The sequence below is a fragment of the Porites lutea genome, chromosome 13 (assembly GCF_958299795.1).
Source record: "Porites lutea chromosome 13, jaPorLute2.1, whole genome shotgun sequence".
NCBI classification, from domain to species: domain Eukaryota; kingdom Metazoa; phylum Cnidaria; class Anthozoa; order Scleractinia; family Poritidae; genus Porites; species Porites lutea.
This window is the reverse complement of record NC_133213.1, coordinates 1,974,595-1,995,536: the sequence shown is the minus strand read 5'-3', so window position 1 is coordinate 1,995,536 and position 20,942 is coordinate 1,974,595. Positions and strand designations below refer to the sequence as shown.

Genomic DNA, 20,942 nt, shown 5'->3' with positions numbered 1-20,942 from the left:
CCTAACATCGAATGAAAATGATTATTCATGTTTTCCAATTATATAATTATTTTTTTCATGTGTCATAAGGAAATTTTAACACGTTTAATTAATCCAATATAGTCACATTAGTAGATTGAAATCATTTAAATGTCCAGTACTTTCACTTATTCTTTCAATTTATTATCTCTCTCTGTTTCTCTCTCTCTTTTTTTTTTTTCATTCCTCGATTTTCAGTTTTAAAAGCTGGCATTAAGACCCGCATCACATTAAAACCCTCATACTCAATTTTGTACTGTCGAGTTAACAACATAGTGTCTCAGATAGATTCGACTTACATGGACTGGTACCACGTAAAACCTCGCTAACCTTGTTTTACCTCCTTTCCGTCTCTTTAGGCCGTTCTAATTCTTCTTTTTAACCAATTCGAACTCAAATCTTTTTGTCTTTTTTTAAACAGAAAACGAAGGACGAAACACTTACCTAAGTTGATTCTTACTACTTTAGTCGACACTATCGCGGTCCAAGCTCCATAAATAAGGAGCAAAGCGAGAGTTGAAAGAACAAAAGCATATAAAAGAAGTTTGACGTTTCGCCTCACTAACGCTTCAATTGCCATTCGTAGTCGCTTTAGTTCTTGCCCTGCTTGTTATCGGATGATTTTCTTCTTCAAGTATTCTTCTTCCTTTCGTGTGGAAGTGTACAGTATGCTACTCCCCTTCACTAGCTAAATCATTGTCTTTTAAGTGTTTATCTCTTTAATTGCATGCATGCTTAACTTGAAGTAAGGTTTCCATGTTAATGTGTAATTGAGTGTGTTTCAAGTTAACGTTTCAAGCGATTTTTCTTGGAGAATTTTTGGCAGGCTGCAGGCTGTCGCCCAACCTGTCTGTCCTTGACCTGCTACTCGCCGATGGTCTCCATAGAAAACCCAGGAATTATCGCAAAGTATTTATACGTTCAATCAAATTCAATCGGACTGAATTAATGTTTTTAAAGCACTTGTCAAAGAAATTGTTTACTTTTCGATCTCAAGTGTAGAAATTGTTACCAGCGAAAAGTAACAATTACCAGCACGTCAAAAGCGATAAACTCAGCATTGTTCTTGTTTTGTACCTACTAATCTGCATTTTATGTATATATTTTTGGCACCAGTTTCGGTGTTATATTTATAGTTACAACGATAGAATGCTTTTACAGATCTACGTGACCCCGCCAACGCTGTTAGCAGTCGAAATTATACATTGTAATTTCATGGTTTTTTTAACCTAACATAGCCCTGAGGAATCCCAAATTTTATGAATATTTCTTCATTTTGGGTATTTCAACCAGACAGGAACGCTGTTTCAAAAACTTCTGATGTTTCTACTGTAGGTAGCACTTAGGGCCTGTTTACATAAAGTGGGGGACCCCGGTCTAGTGGGGTTGGTTTCTTTTGTTTTCACGCTCTGGGGGACACAAAGCAAAAGAAACTTACCCCACTAGACTGGGGTCCCCCACTCCATGTAAACAGGGTCTTACTCTCTGGGTCAAGGTAGCTTGCTTTGACAGCTGTTCTGATTGGTTAACATCCTGGGTGTTTACCATTATTGGGAAGCTCCAGAAAATACGAGATATGATTTGAGGCCGGATGCAATTCAGTTTTCAACTCTTTGTAGTCTGTTCAGGTCTGAATTTGGATAAACAGTCAAAACCCCTTTACCCTTTAAGTCCCAATAGTGACCAACAGCAATTTTCTCCTAATAATATCCACACATTGTCAAGAGATAAGGAGGTGATATAAAATGATCACCAAACAGAAAATGCCTTGATCTTTTACTTAATTCTCTCAACTAATTCTTAAAGGAAATGTATGGAGATCGGTTTGGAGAATTTGTACATATGTATGTGGATATTGGGGCTTAAAGGATTAATACAGACACTGAGGGGACCATAGAAGGTGTCCGTATTCACAGGGTTTCACTGTAAATGTTAAGCAGCCCCTGATAATTGTTACCCCCGCAGGTAACTAAGACCGTTTGTCTGCGGTGGAGTTTCCACTGTTGTTCCACTGCTCCACTCATTGCGCCTCTGTTGACCGCCGTCCGCGTAAAATCTCCATAGACGACTGGAAAGAGTTAGAAAAGAAACAAACCGAAACAAACAATGTTGTTTTTACTTTTTTCCAGATGCTACGAACACTCTCAACAAAATGGCTGTCTTTCTTTGCACGCACTTTATCGATCAAAGAATAATAAACCCAGGTAAGTATTTTGGCTTGTTGACAATGTTTGCTTTGACTTATATTTCGGCAGGTGTATTTTGCAGAACATCATGGCTTGCGGTGGTTAGCTCGAAAGCTAAGCTCCTCAGACCACCGTACACTTCTATCCAATCCATTAATTTTCTTTTTTCTTCCTTCTTCTCCTTTATTAGTGTATTCCTACCTTACTATATACAATGTAAATATTTTATAAAAGTGTCAATAAAAACTGAATTGAATTGAATTTAAACAGCCGTAAAGTAAGGGGGAGCATTTATCAGGACCGATCGATACAGCTCCTTGTAAAACAGGCAATTGTATTATTTCTTACTTACAGATTTACGGGATGTTATTATACAAGCTTTGGCTGCGTTTGTTTGTTACCCAGACAGCCTTGCGGCAGTGGAAAGTATGCCCGAAGCACTGTAAGTTATAAACTCGTTCCCAATGTCCTCTCTCTCCGGCGATGACCGAGCTAATGCCGGATAGAGAGAGACCTGGAACAAGTACTAAAAAGTTTGCGACATGTTAAAGTTTCGGTATTTAACTGGAAATAGTTTTTAAAAAAATGATATCAAGTGAAGTACCCGTTATATGCTTCCTAGTTATTTTTAATTTGAGGCATTGAATTTTAGGTTGGAGAAATCTATTCGTTCACTAATGGCAGCTTACGACAAACGATCCTGGGTTCAAACCACTTGGATTCTGGTGCGAATCTGGAAGGTAAGTGTCTTTAAAAAATAAAAACAGTAATTTAAAAACAAAAAAACAAAACAAAAGTGAATAAACAAAAGTGATTTAGGGACACCTTTCTTTCTCCAAGGCAAGCAAGGTCAAATTATATGTAAAAAGGCATAGCGAATTTCATTCTATTAAGGGCGGGGAAAAAAACAATTAAATCTTCTGCTTGAAAGTTTTCTCTTAAGTACTGCCACTGTAAGAAATTTAGACTTTCTCAAAGCCCGTTTCTGGTTCGCAGTCGACTTATAGCAAGTCTGTCAGAAATTTCATATATGGCTTTGAACTACACTCGGCGTGCTGTGTCCGCACTTCTAGAGTAGTGGTTCAAAAGTCTGCCTTCAGTGCATATTTAAGCCTTGAATTTGAACGCGATGTCGGATTGGAATGCGTGGCATAAGATCCTTGTTCAGAGAATCCCGACCAAACGAAAGGGGCCGAGCGATGATGACGTAATGACGATGACGACGACGACGACGACGACGACGACGAAGGCTTCAGTACTTTCAGGAGTACTTGGCTCCTCGGAATTCCACCATTCTCTTTATTGAGATAGGGGCAAATAGGAATTTAACCCTGTGCGTGTTGTCTCGTCATTTTGTTTGAATTCACCTTTGTCTTTACTTCTGATGCGCTGTTTTCTTGACTCTGTTTTAGGGCTGTGGCTATGCGTTTCGTTACACAAGCTCACCAGACGCCCTCACTCTAGGACTGCCGGAGCAAGGTTGACTTTCTTTAGAACAATTTTAGTTTATGAATGTCAGCATATTTTGATGCCTGGCGCTTAAAGTCGTTAAATGCCCAAAAGCACCAGTCAGTGTTTTGTTTATTTCATTTATTTTACTCGTGTTTTTCTTTCTTGTAGGTCATCTGCGGGCCAGTCTTCAACGTAAGTGTTATATGACCGGGTCTCACTCGTTTCGTCCTAGTCACATAACGCAGGGGCGGATCTAGGGGGAGGGTGCAGGGGGTGCGCACCCTCCCCTGAGATTACCTGCGGTTTTCTAATACAACTGGTATTCTGCAAAAAAAAAAAACTATGTGGTTTATTGGTGTTGAAGTAGAGCAAGAGACGAGTGCACCCCCTCCTAAAAAAAAATCCTGGATCCGCCCCTGTAACGGTTCACTGACAGTTTTATTTCCATACATACCACAAATATAAGTGTATGACTTTGGCTTCCGACAACCAGGGTGAAAACGTTTTGTAACTTGAGAACGTTGGGTTAACGCCTATGTTATCGAAAATAACCAAAAACAATCATGCTTTGTTTTCCCTTCGATACAGTCGTTTGATATCTTTCTTTTTGAGTTCCGAGGATAGAAAAAGGCGACTGAGATAATACTTAGTTGACATATAAATTTAGCCAAGCCTAATAGCGGAGCTCTTTTTTGCCTTTTAAGCCTATATACTTTAAAACAAAATCACTAAGCGTACGACTGAAATACTTAGTTGTAATGTCGAACGCATCACTGCAAGTGATAAATAATATAGACATTTTAAATTTTTGATTTTTTAGCTCCTCATCCATCCAGCAAGTGCCAGCAACTGTTTGGTCAGTTGTGCGTTAAAGACAACCAACTTGCAAACGAGTTCCTCAACGGCTTGTTAAACCAACTCAACTGGTCTTTTTCGGAGTTCATAGGAATGCTACAAGAGGTGGGGAGACATTCAACCTGTTTGTACTAGAAAACAGAGTAATACAGGAGGTTTAAAAATATTGAGCAAGTTACTCGAAACACTTAGTTGTCCGTGATGTCCGAAGACTTCCGAAGTAAACGCGAAGATGTTTCGATTAGATACTAACACGTCTTGTCTTGACCATTTGTTAAAGATTCCGCTGCTGCAAATTGTCTCTCCACGATACATGATTCTAAAACGTCTTAAATTTCGTTGGAGCCAGATAATTCGTGTAGACAAGTTCCTTGCAAATTATCAGGCTTATCTGCGATTTTTTTCCCCAGAAACGAAGTTTTTAAGGGGGGTATTGCGGTGTTTTAATTTGCTGTTAATTTATTTTTGTTATTCTAGATCCAACAGGCCACTCATCGCATGGAGAGTGTGCTGGACTCGCGCCAACTACGAACATGCGCAGTGTGCTTTGACTTAACAGTCGGTTTAATGCGGGTGAGTTCTTGGCAAGCTACAATCGTAGTTCTGTTTTGCTTTTTTCTCTTGTTTTCCCATGGAAACGGCCAGCAAAATGTGGTAGCAAACTGATCAGTCTCAAACTGATTACGCAAAGAAAGGGAATTGACTAATGACAAGTCACTTGTCTCAGAAACCTACCACAGAATTCAACACTGAACACACCTTAAATAGGCGGTCAAACTCCCTGTGCAATCCACGAAAAGAGTAACTGTATGAATAAAGGTATTAACGTAGTGGACATTGACCAGTGATTTTCTTTGTTCGTTGCCACAGTTTTTATCTTAAGAGTCCTTTATTCGCGTAAGATAGCAGTGGACATCGGACTTAGTTGGGGCTGTTCTGAGAACCCTTATCCACTCAAAACTAAATATTATATTATATTATTTTATGGCGTCCCTACTCGTTAGGTGCTAGAGATGGTAGCTACTGTAGCTCCTGAGGTTTTCACAGACTGGAAACGACAATCTGCTGAACTGCACATCGCTCGCCTTTTCCAGGTGATCAAAACTATCTTAACTTTCCTTTTTTTTTTGTGCCCCTGTCCCATCTTCATTCATCTCATTTCGCCCTATTTCGCCCTCCCCCCCCCCTCGCCCCCTCTTCTTTTATTGCTTCAATCAATCAATCAACTTTATTTAAACACGGTAAATGGCTCAGCAAGCTGGTTTTCAGACATGCTGTGTGATAATTACAAATTATAAAAATTAAGACTAGTGATCAACTAACAATACAATATAACAGCAAGAAATGAGTGTTAAAGAAATAAGATAAAAAACATAATAAAAAGTTATATCCTAAGATATGGCGAGTTTAAAGCTAGTAAGATCCCCCATCTCACGTGTTTCATTTGACAGTTGGTTCCAAGCCATTGCACCCCGATAAGAAAATGAACGCTTGAGAAAATTTGTTTTAGGTAGTGGTAGTTGGAGATCATAGTTAGAACCCTTCAAATTATGGTCATGAATTTCAGAGGTTCTATGAAACTTCTCCCGAAGGTACGTCGGACAATTATTATTGAATATTTTAAAGATCGTAACTAATAGCTTAAATTGGTTCTGCTTTTTTCCCTTTAGTTGTTGACTCAGGTCCTTAATCGGGTAACTGCCAGTTCAAACTTGTTTGAGAACGTAACAAGGCTTCACTTACCAGGTAGATGCTGCATATTTTATCCCTTTCACTCTCAAAAAGAGCCAAAGTCAAAGTTCAACAAATAGTTTTCAGCGTGTTATAAAATGCTCAAAAATAAATAGTTCCATGCGAAAGGACGTCTAAAGAGTTTTCATTTGAATGGCAACACCATGAGATTTCATCCACAGACTCAAAAGTTAGAGCCACATACTAAATAAATAGTACCATGTGAAAGTACTGCTTCAGAGGTTTCATTTGAATGGTAACACAAAAGGATTTCATCCACAGACTCAAACGTTAGAGCTACATACTAAATAAATAGTACCATGTGAAAGTACTGCTGAAGAGGTTTCATTTGAATGGTAACACGATAGGATTTCATCCACAGACTCAAAAGTTAGAACTACATACTAAATAAATAGTACCATGTGAAAGTACTGCTGAAGAGGTTTCATTTGAATGGTCACACCATGCGATTTCATCCACAGACTCAAAAGTTAGAGCTACATACAAAATAAATAGTATCACTAATGTGGAAGTACTGCAGAAGAGATTTCATTTGAATGGTCACACCATAAGATTTCATCCACAGACTCAAAAGTTAGAGGCATTCAAGATTCAGTCATTCACCCTGAAAAGTGAAGGGGTCCATTTAAGCAGTCAATTTTAACTTCTTTATAAACGTCAAAAGTATATCTATTATTTTTGGAAAAATCGTTGGGATTTGTTATTTTAGGCGAAAAAACGTTGAAGATGAACACTCAGCCATGTTTGGTCAGATTTGAAGATACTTGTTACACATTAATTCTGAGTTTTGAAAATTTAGTTTATTCATTTCTTTATCGGATATTTTTTCTTTCTATATTCTAAGGACTAGAGACAGTGGATAGGTTTCCCATTCTCGGCGCTGTGACTGGAATTTTATTAACGCTGCTGATGGACGGAACCAGTGAAAGGTTTCTTACTTTACTTCTCTTTTAATACATCGAAATTTACTAAAGACTCTTCTCTAAGCTGAGTGGCGACGATTACATTTGTCTTCTATTGATTACATGTAAGGTAAAAAGATTTAAAAATGAGATTGGCTTTCGTAGGCCTCAGGGCATGCATGAAAACCTCGCCGTTTGTAAGGTAATTCAAGACACAGTCCTCAAGCTGTGGATTTCGGATTCCTTGTCAACGGAATTGGGATTCCTGATTCCAATCGTTTGTGGGATTCTTGTTTCATTGCTCTGAATTGAGGATTCCACAAGTGAAAATTTCCCGGAATCCAGATTACCTTATACGAGGTGAAAAAACTAAGCGAAAAAGTTCTTGATTGATTGACTGACAGTCTGACAGATTGATTAGCCTTCATAGTGTTTAACCTGTAACTGCCACGCGATGCAAGCCAAAAATTTACAGAACACGCCTGTTAATCCCACCAGCTATATAGGCTATAGATTGAATAACTGAGTGCTTTGTGTGGTCTTTTTACGCAGTAAAGAGAGAGCAACCTCATCCCTGTTGGCAGAACCAGGATACAGTCTGGACACGGTTTGTTTCTTGGTTGGAGGGAGAATATCAGGAGCAGAAAGCGCCAAACCAAAGTTTTCTTTCAAATCCTGTAGGTGTTTTTTCAAGAGTTTAGTACTAGTTTGTGGACAATAATGTTTCGTGATGAAATGTTTTTACACGCTGTAAACTGCTACCTTTGGGAACTTTGTAACTGAAAGCAGCAGATCTAGACTACCATCGGTCTCTTTTTTTCTCTGCGAGAAAGAGAAACAATCGAGCGCGCCTCTTTTTCCTCGCGTGTCGCGTCGTATGCGCGTGAGAGGGGATTTTCCGCCCTCGCGTGTTAAACTTGCCCTATCATTAGTTCTGATGAAGTGTATCAAGAGGCGACAAAGCGTTTTGCACCTTTAAAAGCGTTTAAAAAGAAAACGTTTCTGACCTCTCTTCTACACGTTTTACGATTTGGTGTGGATAACTAATACAACTTGAAAAATAGCCCAGACTAAAACTGTGCTGATGATTTCTTTTTGAAGTGATAAACAGGGACGTAACTGCAGATGAAGTACAGCGACTGGAGAGCCTGGTAACCTACCTTGAAGAGCAAGACTCGCAATCTCTGCTACATAAACAGGTGCGTGACGTCACTACCGTGAGTAAAATTCGGGGAGAATGGTGACCAGTTAGCTCAATTTCAGCCGTTTTGTGCGCCCGCGTTCCTTAGCGCACACAAGCCCTAACACAATCTCCTCTTAGTGGAAATCTGAATTTGGTCTTTGATTTGTTCGCTTGTATTTATTTTGAGCAATATGTGACAACAAATGCGGTCCCTTTTTGGCAGGAGTCTGTGGATGTTGATGATTTATGCCCAATCTGTTGCGCAGTGAAGATATCGGTCAGGTTCATTCCCTGTTCACACGCATCTTGCAGGTGAGTATCACGTGCGACAAAAATGATTGGTTCGTTTATATTTCTGTGTCCGTTCAATTTGAATATGCTTTATTTGTACATTATGCTTTTGTTTCCCCACTAAAATGCGCCTCCTTAATGCTCCATTTTTTCCACTGAAATACTCGGTGATCTTCAAAAAAGTCATTGAATGCTCGGAAAATCAATGAGAGGCGTTTTTTTAGTAATTCTAAATATTCTAAGAGAGTTTAAGGCTAACGAAATGTATAAGTGATAAAACAACAATGTATAGCCATGTAACAGTTTAATAGAGCAAAAAAGGATCTTCTACACGTCTGACATTGTCTCTGTTTTTGGTTTTTAGATCATGTATATCTCGACATCTTATGAACAACAAGGAATGTTTTTTTTGTAAAAGTGCAGTCAACGGAATAGAGGATATTTCGACGGAAGCTGGCGCTAAGAAGCAGTAAACCAGCCTGATGTATCAATCTAAATCCCTCCATTCGTCTTCTCTCGAAACTGGCAGCCGAATCATAATGTGTTTGTAAAAAGTATATATGAAATAAAAGCTGCTGTGGAGTACTAAGGCAAAGAAGGCGCTGATATGATTCTTTATGTGAAATCTGACACGAAAGCTTTCTTCCGGCCAACAAATTATCCGCTGAACTGAACAACTTCATTAACGTGTCACATTTTCTAGCTGGCTACACATAGCCTGCTGATCGGGAATATTTAAACAAATGATATAAGTCAATATCATGTAAAGAGTTGTTCCACTGTATTTATTTGGGCGTCGTCCTAATTCGCTTGTTTTGATTCAAAGTTGCAATAGGCGCGCAATACGTGCGAACGTAAACAAGCAAAGCGACGCGAATGTCTGCCGCGCGCTGTGTCACAACACAGCATTTATCTTCGTTACTTACGACCAACAGATAACGCACGGCAAACAAATCGGCAATAGAAAACAAACTTTTTGGAAAAACAAGGCACACTGAGTGAAACAAAGTATTAAATAATTTAAATTTTCCCTTAGGAAAATAATCGTTCTCGCAACACACGGTGTGAATGGTTTGGCTTATTGCCAAGGCTTTGACAATATTTTTGCTCTCAGTTGTCGAGCACCAAAGGAGATGTCACGCAAAATTCCATGATCTCGTGCATGAGATAAATTAAGGATAACATTGGATGATGCATAATTTCATTGCATATTTTCGGAAAGGAGGTGATTTCTTAAAATCTTATTGAGGAAAATGATCTGGTAAACAAGATGCATTCTTTCACGGTCGAAGAGTAAAAGGGGCAGAGTCCAACATCTTCACTTGCAATCCACTGTAGGTTCCTGGCATGAATGTATGAGAAAAAGCTGTGAGACAGTGTTTCTACATGATCTTTCCCCTGGCCGTCTGCCTCGTTGTGGCATCTGTAGTAAACGTCTTACTAAAGTTACCTCCGCCTTGAAAGGCGGCGCGTTATATTAGCTTTGGTTAAGTATTACTGTAGTGGAACCTCAATATGGGCCAACAGACTGGTAAACATTTGTTCCCTATAACTAGGTTTCGTTATGTCGAGGTTGTTTTTCATAAATTTAACTATTACTGCTAACCGGGGTAAAGAAAACCGTTCGTTACACCGAGGACATCGTTAATTAGAGATTTGTTATATCGAGGCAATTCCACTGTAGCTATAACCGTCCCCACGAACGTAGCGGGTCCTGACTAAAAAACTAGCTAAACCAAGAAAAAGAAATCCGGAATGTGCTGTATTTATTTACACAATCATATATTTATGTGAAAGGTTTGAACCTAGGAGTCATTTCAAAAGTAGGGACTGTCAACAACAACAGTCCTATTCAGGACTACGTTCACCCGGACGATCAAACTCAACCTACATATATTTAGTTTAGGTAGATTGCAAGGGTAATCATTTATATCCAACAAAAAGCCGAAAACATTCCATGTAGAACAGCTACATCAGCTTATAGCTGACTGATCCTCTAACAATGCAACCAGATCAACTAACGTCATAATGGCTACCTGATTTTGAGGTTGTATTTGCCTGTTTTGGGAGACGAATTTTGACCTGTAGGTTCCCGTATTGGAACACCATCTTTAGTCCGGTTATTAGCACTCGGCCCAGGCCCCCTCGTTTATTGGCCCTCCTAAAACCAAGTCTCTTCTGGGAATTGCGAGACAATGGAGTCGTGAAAAATTTGTAATTTTGTCCCCATAAAGCCTTGGAGTCATGAATGATATAATTTCAATATGTCGAACGTGGGCTATTACCTAAAAAGTTACATGAGAATTACTTTTCATGTTTGCCAATGATGTATAATTATTTTTTCATACGTGTTATAAGGAAATTGTGCATGCATTTAATTAATCCAATGAAGTCAAATTAGTAGAATCCGAGCCATTTTAACTCCCGAGGACTTTTACTTATTCTCAGTTTTTCTATTTTCGAAGATTTTATTCTTGTTGTTGTTTTTTTTTTCCTTTTAAGACCTGCATTAATGACCCGCATCACATTCAACTTCCTTCGAGATGTTTCAAAAGTAATCTGGGATTCGAAAACTAATTCGTTTAACGTTCTTTGTTCTTCCTTCTTTGATTTTTTCCCGTCTCTTTAGGCTGTTCTTATTAGTTTTGTTCTTAACCAGCTCGAATTTTGTTCGTCTTATAGTTTAAACATGTACACAAACGCAAACGTGAACACAAGGGGAACGCTCTTACCTGAATTGATTCTTGATACGACTTCATTGGATACTACAGGCCAAGCTCCGTAATAAAACAGCAAAGCGAAATTTAAAAGAACTAAAACATATAAAATGGGCTTGACTAACGCTCCACATACCATTCCTAGTCGCTGTAGTTCTTGCCCTCTTATCGTAAGATTTTTTTTCTACTTTAATTATTCTCCTGCCTGCGTGTGAAAGTTCTTCTTCACTGGCGAAATCATTGTCTTTCCTTAAATGACTGCTTCGCTAATTACTTGCATGTGTAACTTTAAGTTAGGTTTCCATGTTATTTTGCAAGGACTTATAAAAGTGCAAAGCGGCGGTTCGCCCCAGGCCGACAGCTGCTCGGCAATGGTCTTCACAGAGGCATGAAAAGGAACTATCGCACACTTTATTATCATTATTATTATTACTTTAAAACATTTTAAAGACACTATGGAGTACTCAAAGTGCCCTAGAAATTGTTACCACCGAAAGTTGCAATTATATACCAGTATAAACAATCAGAATGAGCCCATGGTATGGACTGGTATTGTGCTTCGTTGTATTTCTGCCCATTAAAATGCTGAGAGTTATGTGTCGATTCAATGAGTCTGCGTTAAAAGTAATTTTCCTAAACATGTGGTAGCTACGTCATTTCAGGGGCACCCAACGATTTTTTCCTGTGAAATAACTGTTCGAATTAGCAAATATTGTCTACAGGAATATATAAATCTTGAGAAAGGCTAAAATGCCGCATTCGTTCGTTGGTTCATTTATTTTTGCTATTGACCTTTCACATGAGGGAAAAGCCACAGACGTTTCCACGTTTGATGCGGTAAAAAAGAAACTCTCGTTCCACAACTGTTTTCGTTCTTTATTACCTCTGAATTTTGTCATAATAACCTTGAAATAAATTTATAAATTCCAGCTTATTCAATAAAATACACAGTACGTATATCAAATTATGTAACTAACGTTGTATAATGCTTACCCGCGTGGAAGGCACTAGAAAATGATGGTGAATAGGGCGTGAAAATTGCCTTGCCTTCCCTTCCCCTTCCACAAGAGCGCAAAACGTCAGTCAGATGCCGGTATCGATGCAAACAGTGCGTATGTCGCGCCGTGTAACTTTGCCCCAAATTGAAGAGCATCGTTAACGTTTAGATCTTTAACTGAGTAAAGGAGATCCATACTAAAGTTAGTATGCGTCCTCATTAATATCTGTCGAGCAAAGACTCAAAGTGCACTTTTACCGCTTACGATCTAAAGTTGACACCCCCAATCAAATTAACGCCTCATTGCACCCATACCGGCGATGTTAATAATGAACGCGTCCTATCTATTTTAGGGCCTGTTTACATGGAGGTGTGGGACCCCAGGTAGCTGAGGTAACCCGCTTTGGTGGGTAACCCGCCTGTCCACATAATCTCTCATTTTAATTTGATCACGTTTACATGATAGGAGAGGTGACCGCCGCATGTTACCTCACCTACCTGGGGTCCCCCACCTCCATGTAAACAGGCCGTCAAAAGCCCCTGCCTGCCTCAGTTGGACCTCTAAATTTCTATTAACGCGTTGTGGGTCTATTAGAACATTTATGGAGTTGCTATAACAAGAATATTGTGCATATTCAGATGGTAGACAACACTTTAATGTATCTAAACGCTCCATTTATGTCTTTTATACCCGGACGGCCATATTCATAAAAATGGCAGGCATTTTCTCAGTCGCTAGCTACAGGAAATATTCCTTCGAATAAAGCACTAAATGAAGCTGATAGATAAATCTAGGAAAAAAAAAGTAAAATACTTAGTTTATTTTCGAGGCAGGCGCTAATTCAGGAAGCGAAGGAGGAAAACGAGCCCTGGAATGTTTACCACTTGTCTGCAATATTAGGGAACTTAAGTAACGACGACCAAAACTACTTCACAAAAACAATAGGTTTTCATGATCAAAACATCAGCTACGCACGTGCATCACGCTTTTTAGAACATTTTCTTTGACGTCCACTGCACGACTACGACGTGAAACCTCCAAATTTGACGTTTTATGTAGGACGTGGACATACGACCACGGATTTTCCTTCCTCTTTTTGAACCTAAATAGAATCCTTAAGAATTCAACTCCAGGAAAAGTCGCCTGCATTTGACCTATTGAACAGGTCCAAATAGACGCGATTAAGTTTGAAAGAACGCAAATTCATTTTTTTAACGACTGTTCCACTGCCGTCGTCGTCGTCCTTGCTTAAGGTCCCTATTCTCATTACGAGAAGACATGTTGAGCGCTCCTAAGTATATGACTTAATCTGTAGAGAACTTTAAGCCCCTGAGTAGCAATTTAGACTCGCCAATGAACATCTCTTCCCAGAAATCTTATAAAAAAACTTGACTATTTTCCTAGTGTTCAATTGGTTTTATATTACATGATAATTTGCGGCTCTGGCGAGGAGTTCGATATGGATTTATGCGGAAGAATTCTTCCACCGTTGATATATAATTCATCTTTTACTATGACATCTTCTCCTAGAACTGACACTCCTTCCATTCGAACCTAGACAAAAAAGGCAGAAAGTTTTAGAAACGATTGTGCTCCAGGGAAACAAAAGATAAATATTCACTAACAGAAAGCGAGATCTCCGAGCAGGATTTTAGGTGGAGATTGCAAGAATATCAATTTTTACATATTTCCAAGCTAGTAAAATTAGCTTAACCAGATGGTTGGTGCCTAACATACTTTAGCATCAATGGTAATACAAAAGGTCGATCTGGTTGCAAGATATTCGTAGTGCCCGGCCAATTCCCTGAAGGCGATGTTTATTGTTACATGAGTCAATTTGCAACGAAGATTTTTAGGGCAACAATGTTGGAACAATGGAGTCACAATTCAAATCAACGTCGTAACAAGTGAAAGTTGCAACGCTCTGTTGCACTGAAATCGTCCCGTATAACATAAGAGTGTCGGAAGATAAAGAAGAAGTGAAATCAGGTAAGGACGATAGCAATGTTAATCACAACGGTGAATGGCGCTGAGGGAGATGATGATGGTAACAATATTAATGATGATGATGATGATGATGATGATGATGATGATGATGATGATAGGAATGATGATGATTTTAAAACTTTTTATTTTAAATTAATCTATTTTTAATTAATTCAATTTATTGCTGTGTACATGAAACACAAATAAATAACCTACCCATTGTCCAACAACTGACTTCCAACCAATAATTGCAGAATGAATCCATGAATGAGATCTTATGACTGACTCTTGCATTATTGTACAGCGTGAAAGACATACCCCTGATGAAAAAATCAGCAAGAAAACGGTGCAATCGACAAAGCAAAAAGGTCTTAATAAGACATTTGTATGTTCAGGAATAGTGACTTCTGTCTACTACAGAAAGTAGTTGATGTGACAAAGTGTTCTGATTTCATGCCCTTGTTGAATTGTTCACAATCCTTTTGCTACCAGCAGAGATCAGAGTCAATGTTAGACCAAGTCTGGGCAAATTAACTTCAAGTGCATCAACTACCGTGACTCATTTGGAATATTTTACAAAATGTACTTTGGTCCCCAGAATGTAAAATAAAAAAGGTAATTTTAGCCAACGCATTTAAAACGCTTTACCCAAAGAATTGTCCAAACAGGACTACCATTAAGGCAAGAGTTGGTCTTAAATGACCCCGTGTTGGGAAGGAAACATAAAGTATGGTGCGGATCAAACTGGCGATTCACCCCTTTTTGTTTGACCACTACAAAGTTGACTGGCAATGAATTTATTGCTATAAAATCAAAGCTCTACAATTTTTTTACTTTTACATGGTTTAACTTCGAACCTTCATGACGACACTTACATCTGTTTTAATATCGGTAGAAATCTCGATTCATGGACTACAATGTTAGAGGATCACGCGTCACAGTGAATATATAATTCACGAATCACGGCTGTATTTCATGAGTTTTCCCGATTCACAATCTGTTTACCGCGGTCAATTCACGGATCACGCGAACCCCTCCCACACCCTGTTAGGAGAAAATTGATGTTGGTCACTTTTAACAATACTCACCATCCTGAATGACAGCATTTGGGCCAATGACTACATTAGGTCCTATTCTACAGTTCTCCCCTATTTTAGCACTAGGATCCTGGATAAGCAAAAAGGAACATGCAGGTTGAGCATGATCGTGCGGGTGAACATAGTCCTGAATAGGACTGTTGATGACAATGACTGAGGTTTTGACAACCTGTGTGATAGTCATCTTCAAAGTCAAAGTGAGTTGTATCCCATCAGTTGATTAAACTCTGGTTAATGACCTGATTAGTCAATTAACTCCCAACGTTATTGGTCGTCTGTCAGTTAAGCCGGGATGTCATTGGCTATGAAGATTTGTAATGTCATTGGTGCATTTCAATCCATCTACTCTCACAGTTAAACAGTTGTGTATTGTTAGTCACATTGTCAATTGTCCAGTCATTCTCTTGTAGTTAGTTTTGCTTAAGGCTAGTGCTGGTAACTGTTGACTACAAATGGAAGATATTACGATAGATTTTTAGAATAGTTATACAAATAAAACCTTACCTGCCTGAGTATTTAAATTGATAAAGAAGGATTTATGGATTCAAGATGGCCATCTAACAACTTACCACAAGCACATTGCCAATACTCCCAGGTCCTTCGTGGAGGAGTTCTGGATGTTTTTCTCTCAAATATCGTAGGTACATAACCATGCCTGTTAAGAAGTCTTTTGGCTGCCCAACATCCATCCAAAACCCTGCAACAGGAACAACAACAACATAATTATTACCACATGAATAAGGTATCTAGTCTTCATGTCTAGAGGGGCAGGGAGACAGGGCGGGGTCCAAAGCTCCCTCCTCCTGTACCCCTTTTTTCTTGCCTACCTCCCTTCAACCTTTTTCGATTGCTAAATATCAAGCATTGTCGAGTTTAAGTCCCTCCCTATTTCTCCTGCTTCTCACCCTTTCAGAACTCCCCCCTGCCCTTTCCTCCCTACCTCCCACGCCCCTTCCCCTCCCCTATTTTCCCAAGCTCCCACCCCTCTGTCCTCCACTGCAAACTTAGACGTGCTTTGAAGGGGAAAGACGGAAAGGGGCAACTAACACTCACAAGAACACGATGGACTCATGTGACTATCCCTTTCCATTTATAGACCAGTTACATAGTCTATGTTGAAGTATACCTACCTGAAAGGTCAAATGCAAACAGATTATCATCTTGAGCCATCTTTGGAAAAATCTCCTTTTCTATGGACGTTGGTCTCAGCTGTGTGGCAAAACAAACAGCAAGAAAAATATAATATACTTACTTCACCATATCAACTGTCTAAATAATATTGCCCACCATTATTTCAATATTGGTCCAGCCTTATCGCAAATACACCAATCCCTCCATGTTTATCCCATACTTTGATGTTCATAAGGAAAATGAGAAAAATTCATTTTCCTTTATTTTTCCCATTCATGCAACATTTATTTTTAACTTATGTAATACAAAAGAGCTGGATAATATTTAACTGACTTCCATATCTAATTGTTTTGAACTGTTGGTTGAGGGACACAATGGAAATGAACTTCAATTCAGAAATATAACAAAAACTGTATTTTGTTTGGAGTGCTTAGTGTTAATACAGGCACCATCAAGTCACACCAGCGTGTTTGTAGACACTATATTGGTTTCCTTTATTTGGTAGTACATTAGTATCTTGAGGACCAAGAGTTTCCTCTTTACTAGAGAAGGTTGCATTGTTTCAGAGTTTCTTTAGAGAGGTTTGCCATTGAATACAGGACTCAAAATAACGGCCAGTCAACTGACAATGCCTAGGTAAGATGACCATTTGCCCTGACAAGTGGTTGGTTTGTCGGTCATTTTGACCTACAGATAAATAAGGGTTCATGACATTTTAAGAGGACAAGCATCTTTTTCACTTTATGTTTGCCTGTTAGACTAGTACGTACAAGTTTTTATCATGTTATTTATAACATTTTGACCAGTAAGAAGAAAAACATGACCAAACTAGAATATCTTTGGCCAGTCAACACGACTGGCCATTTTATTTTGAGTCCTGGACTGATACGCGTGAATAAGTACAACTAAAGATACAAGTAAACCCACCTCAATTCTATCAAGAATCTTTGGGCTGAAAATGTAGAGCCCCGCATTAATCTTGTTTGACACATACACCTGAGGCTTTTCAACAAACTTATCAATCCGTCCTGTTTTTAAATCATACACAACAACACCATACTTGGACGGTTCCTCAACTTTTGTCACCTGTTTCAAAGCAACAGAAACAGCCAAGCTACGTAAGAGAAAAATGCTCTGATTTTAGCGCCAAACACAGTTTACAAAGGGGTACTATTAATTTTGTAATTAAAAGATCACTTGTGCTGATGCTAATATCGGAAAAGCCAGCGTGCAAAGAAAGGCGTGTCCCATAGCCAACAGCTAGTGAATTTTGCCATGGAGCTATGAATTTTGTTCTTAACTTGCCCAATTGAGAAATGACGTTTTTGGGGGGTCGGCATTCAAATTACAGAAGAACTGTCATCATCCCTGCTCATCAAAAATTTTTTCCAAGCACTGTACTCAAATAGGGTAACTTCAGAGAACAAAAGAATCCGCACCCCTCCCCCCTCCCCTCCATTCAAAGTTGGGGTGTTTGTTGTTTTCTACAGGTAGCTTGAACAGCGGCACAACATTACATGGAGGGTATGGAGGGAAAAGCTTTATTTTCCCCTTTTGAAGTCGGTAAAATGTCGGAAAGCCCCTTTAGGGTCAAGTGTCTTGAGCAACTAAATTTGTCGCCGATTGTATAGTTAAAAGGATGTTTGGTCTGGTAAATGCTAGCAACAGCTTACCCAAATGGCAAGTAGTAATACTGAATTTCTCTGCAGCCTGAAGAGCACTTAAAATGTAACAATTCAAACCATTACCCTAAACTGGCAATAATATTAACATTAATTCTTTAACCATTGGCATGCGCAGCATCTAACTGTAAAATATAGTTTGTGTTAATGCAGGAACAATAATTAGCAAAACTGTGTATGCTCACAACAATAGTGCCTTCCTTTCCATGATTCTTGTGGAATTCTGCCATTTGCTTGAAAGGGAAATCACACACTACATCACTATTTAAGACAAAGAAAGGCTCATCGTCTACTGTCAAGTGATCTCTTGCTAAAGCCAGAGGACCCGCTGAAAATATAAAAAAGATCAAGCTGTAAACATAAGAGTAGCAGAATCTACTATCGGTACTCATGTGTTGCGTAAACCCTTGGTGGATCTTGGTTGGGGAAGAGGCGGGGGGTGGGGTATTGGGTCACCTTATGTAGGCCCTACTCGGTGGGCTTATTAGAGAGACTGGCTGGGTGACCAGGCCCAAGTTGATGAAAAGACAGATGCCGCCGTTCACTGATCAAACATTCTTTATCCACTGGGTAATGCAATTATTGTTTTCCTAACTCTTATCCGCTGGACAGTGATTTATCCAGTGGACTGTATTATCCATTTTCTGAACAAACAGGAACATCTGAGAATTTTCTGTCTTGTAGAAAGTGGTCATAAAGAGTAGCACATGATGTAGCTTCTAGTTTGCATCAAACTTCTTTCCAGTTAGTACTTTTCTTATGGAGATGCAACATATTAACTTACCTGTGCCCAGAGGCTCTTTTTCTTGTGAGATTGTGATTGTAATTCCTAACTGTGAAAAGCAAACAAATATATTGGTAAGCCATACAAATTGTGGAAATTACAAGACGTTTTGGTAAAATCCAATGTTAAAAATAACACTGCTAGCCTAGGAAATATAAACCATGGCTAGAGAGCTACTCACTCAAAGGATTCATGAAAAAAAAAAAGATTGTTGTGTGTAAACGCAGTTTGATTTTGTGTTGATTTCTCTTCTTATTCAACAAGAAACTTGAAAGGAGAATCAAGGAGTTGATCAGAACTAGCCTATTGCCTACTGTCAGCAATACCAACACATTTCTATAACAACACAACAACAGAGTTAAGAGGGCTAAAATTTTCATAAACTCACCCTATCCTGTTGTTGTTTCATTTCTTTTTCTAACATCTCTGCACGATAACTGACGGCAAGGATAATATGTTTTACACCAGCCTTAAAGGAGAAATAAATTTAGACAAAAAGTCATGTTGACTAACAAACTTTGCGCAACATTTTTACTCCAAGACTAAAGTATGGCACGATTATTTGTTGACTCTAACCTTTAAATCTGTGGACAAAATCCTATGATGTTACAATTCAAATGAAACCTCTCCAGCAGTTCTTTACATGAATATTTAGTATGTAGTCCTAACTTTTAAATCTATGGATGTAATTCTGTGGGGTTACCATTCAAATAAAAACTCTCTGACAAAACTTCCACGTGATGTTATTTATTTCCCAAGAATATACAAAAAGGAATTTTGGATTTTTGTGAGTTTATTTACATTGCCTATTGTTAAGAATGAAACGACTTGAATTTATGCAAAAAGAAGCAGATCCAGAAAAGTATCATACACAGCTGTCAATAACTTAAAGTGTTATTAACAAGTACATGTAAAAGACAATCCTGGAAAATAGTTTTATAGTAGAAAAGCTGGAATGAAAGGTTAGAACATAAAAGATCATGCTAGTTGTCATCAGAACTAATGTAGATCAAGGACAAAACAGCTGACAAAACATGTATTCGTTAGCATTAAATTCGAATCAAGATTCCAACACTCTTTACGTAAATTAAAAGCTAATATGGAGAACTTCATTATGCTGACTCCTCAACGAGATTCAGCTGATTATCTGGTGATCAGCGATAAAAGTTCAAAGCTTACCTGTACCAAGGCTTCTATCTGGTGCATTACCATAGGTTTGTTGCAGAATTCAACAAGAGGCTTCGGTTTCGATAAAGTTAGCGGACGTAGCCTTGTTCCATAGCCTCCTACAAGTATTAGAGCTTTCATTTTGTCGATCTGGATTTCTAGGGGACGAAAAACCTGGAAAATTCTCTACCAAAAGCGTAAAAGACAAGGATACATCCAGACTTCACTCAGTTTTGCACATTGCAACGTGTCCTGTGGCATCGTTGCGAGGAAAATATCTTTTGATCAGGTTTCTCGCGAGAACATTATGCACGTTTGACAGTAAAAAAGGTCAAAGTTTTGGCAAAAGTCCTCCTTAGGATGACTTTGAATAACGTTTCAGTACCTGCTTTTATAAATTGACATTTTTATTTCATAAGAATTTTTCTTTTTCAAATTTTAACTCCCTTACTTTTGTGATTCTTCCCTCAAATTCTCTATTGAGAGTGATAGTTAACCTAATAAACCGCTGACAAAGTCATACGTTTCTACGCGTCTGTGACAGTGTGACAGAGTTTCCTGGGCAATGGGCAAACACTGAGAAAAATCTTCTCCACGATTCAAATTCTATTAATTCTTTAGAGCAAATTAACAGACCTGTATCCTCGATTAACTTGAACCACGTACATGTAGCAAATCCTTTTTTGAAAATATTTTTTTGGTAAAGATATCCCCTTTACACTTTTACAGGCATTACATTCT

The 20,942-nt window shown here is 38.6% G+C and overlaps 2 protein-coding genes across 2 annotated transcripts in view; one reads left to right on the top strand and one right to left on the bottom strand.

Moving 5' to 3' along the window:
- Nucleotides 1-9,237, top strand: part of LOC140922655 (E3 ubiquitin-protein ligase RNF123-like) — a 34,961-nt gene extending 25,724 nt beyond the window's left edge. The window contains exons 25-38 of the mRNA XM_073372644.1: nt 2,148-2,222; nt 2,559-2,646; nt 2,857-2,944; nt 3,617-3,683; nt 3,825-3,848; nt 4,477-4,616; nt 4,989-5,084; nt 5,516-5,605; nt 6,182-6,257; nt 7,108-7,192; nt 7,718-7,842; nt 8,267-8,364; nt 8,572-8,660; nt 9,004-9,237. Of these exons, the coding sequence (XP_073228745.1) occupies nt 2,148-2,222; nt 2,559-2,646; nt 2,857-2,944; nt 3,617-3,683; nt 3,825-3,848; nt 4,477-4,616; nt 4,989-5,084; nt 5,516-5,605; nt 6,182-6,257; nt 7,108-7,192; nt 7,718-7,842; nt 8,267-8,364; nt 8,572-8,660; nt 9,004-9,112 (1,250 nt within the window). The 3' untranslated portion in view covers nt 9,113-9,237. The remainder of the gene's footprint in view (nt 1-2,147; nt 2,223-2,558; nt 2,647-2,856; nt 2,945-3,616; nt 3,684-3,824; nt 3,849-4,476; nt 4,617-4,988; nt 5,085-5,515; nt 5,606-6,181; nt 6,258-7,107; nt 7,193-7,717; nt 7,843-8,266; nt 8,365-8,571; nt 8,661-9,003) is intronic.
- Nucleotides 9,238-12,211: 2,974 nt separating this feature from the next.
- LOC140923041 (mannose-1-phosphate guanylyltransferase catalytic subunit beta-like) lies at nt 12,212-20,398 on the bottom strand. Its single transcript, XM_073373099.1, has 10 exons — nt 20,214-20,398; nt 19,423-19,503; nt 19,035-19,083; nt 18,436-18,578; nt 17,496-17,654; nt 16,568-16,646; nt 16,007-16,134; nt 15,429-15,507; nt 14,557-14,660; nt 12,212-13,908 (listed from the first exon to the last, which is right to left on the bottom strand). The coding sequence occupies exons 1-10, from the start codon at nt 20,340-20,342 to the stop codon at nt 13,777-13,779; spliced, it is 1,083 nt and encodes a 360-aa protein (XP_073229200.1). The 5' UTR covers nt 20,343-20,398; the 3' UTR covers nt 12,212-13,776.
- Nucleotides 20,399-20,942: the final 544 nt, after the last annotated feature.

Excerpts from the sequence above, each read along its gene's own strand:
- LOC140923041 (XM_073373099.1), bottom strand. The coding sequence starts at position 20,342 with ATGAAAGCTCTAATACTTGTAGGAGGCTATGGAACAAGGCTACGTCCG. Across the intron at positions 19,084-19,422 it reads TGAAACAACAACAGGATAGG|TTAGGAATTACAATCACAAT; the intron begins GTGAGTTTATGA and ends TGCTTTTCACAG. Across the intron at positions 15,508-16,006 it reads GTATTGGCAATGTGCTTGTG|GATCCTAGTGCTAAAATAGG; the intron begins GTAAGTTGTTAG and ends TTGCTTATCCAG.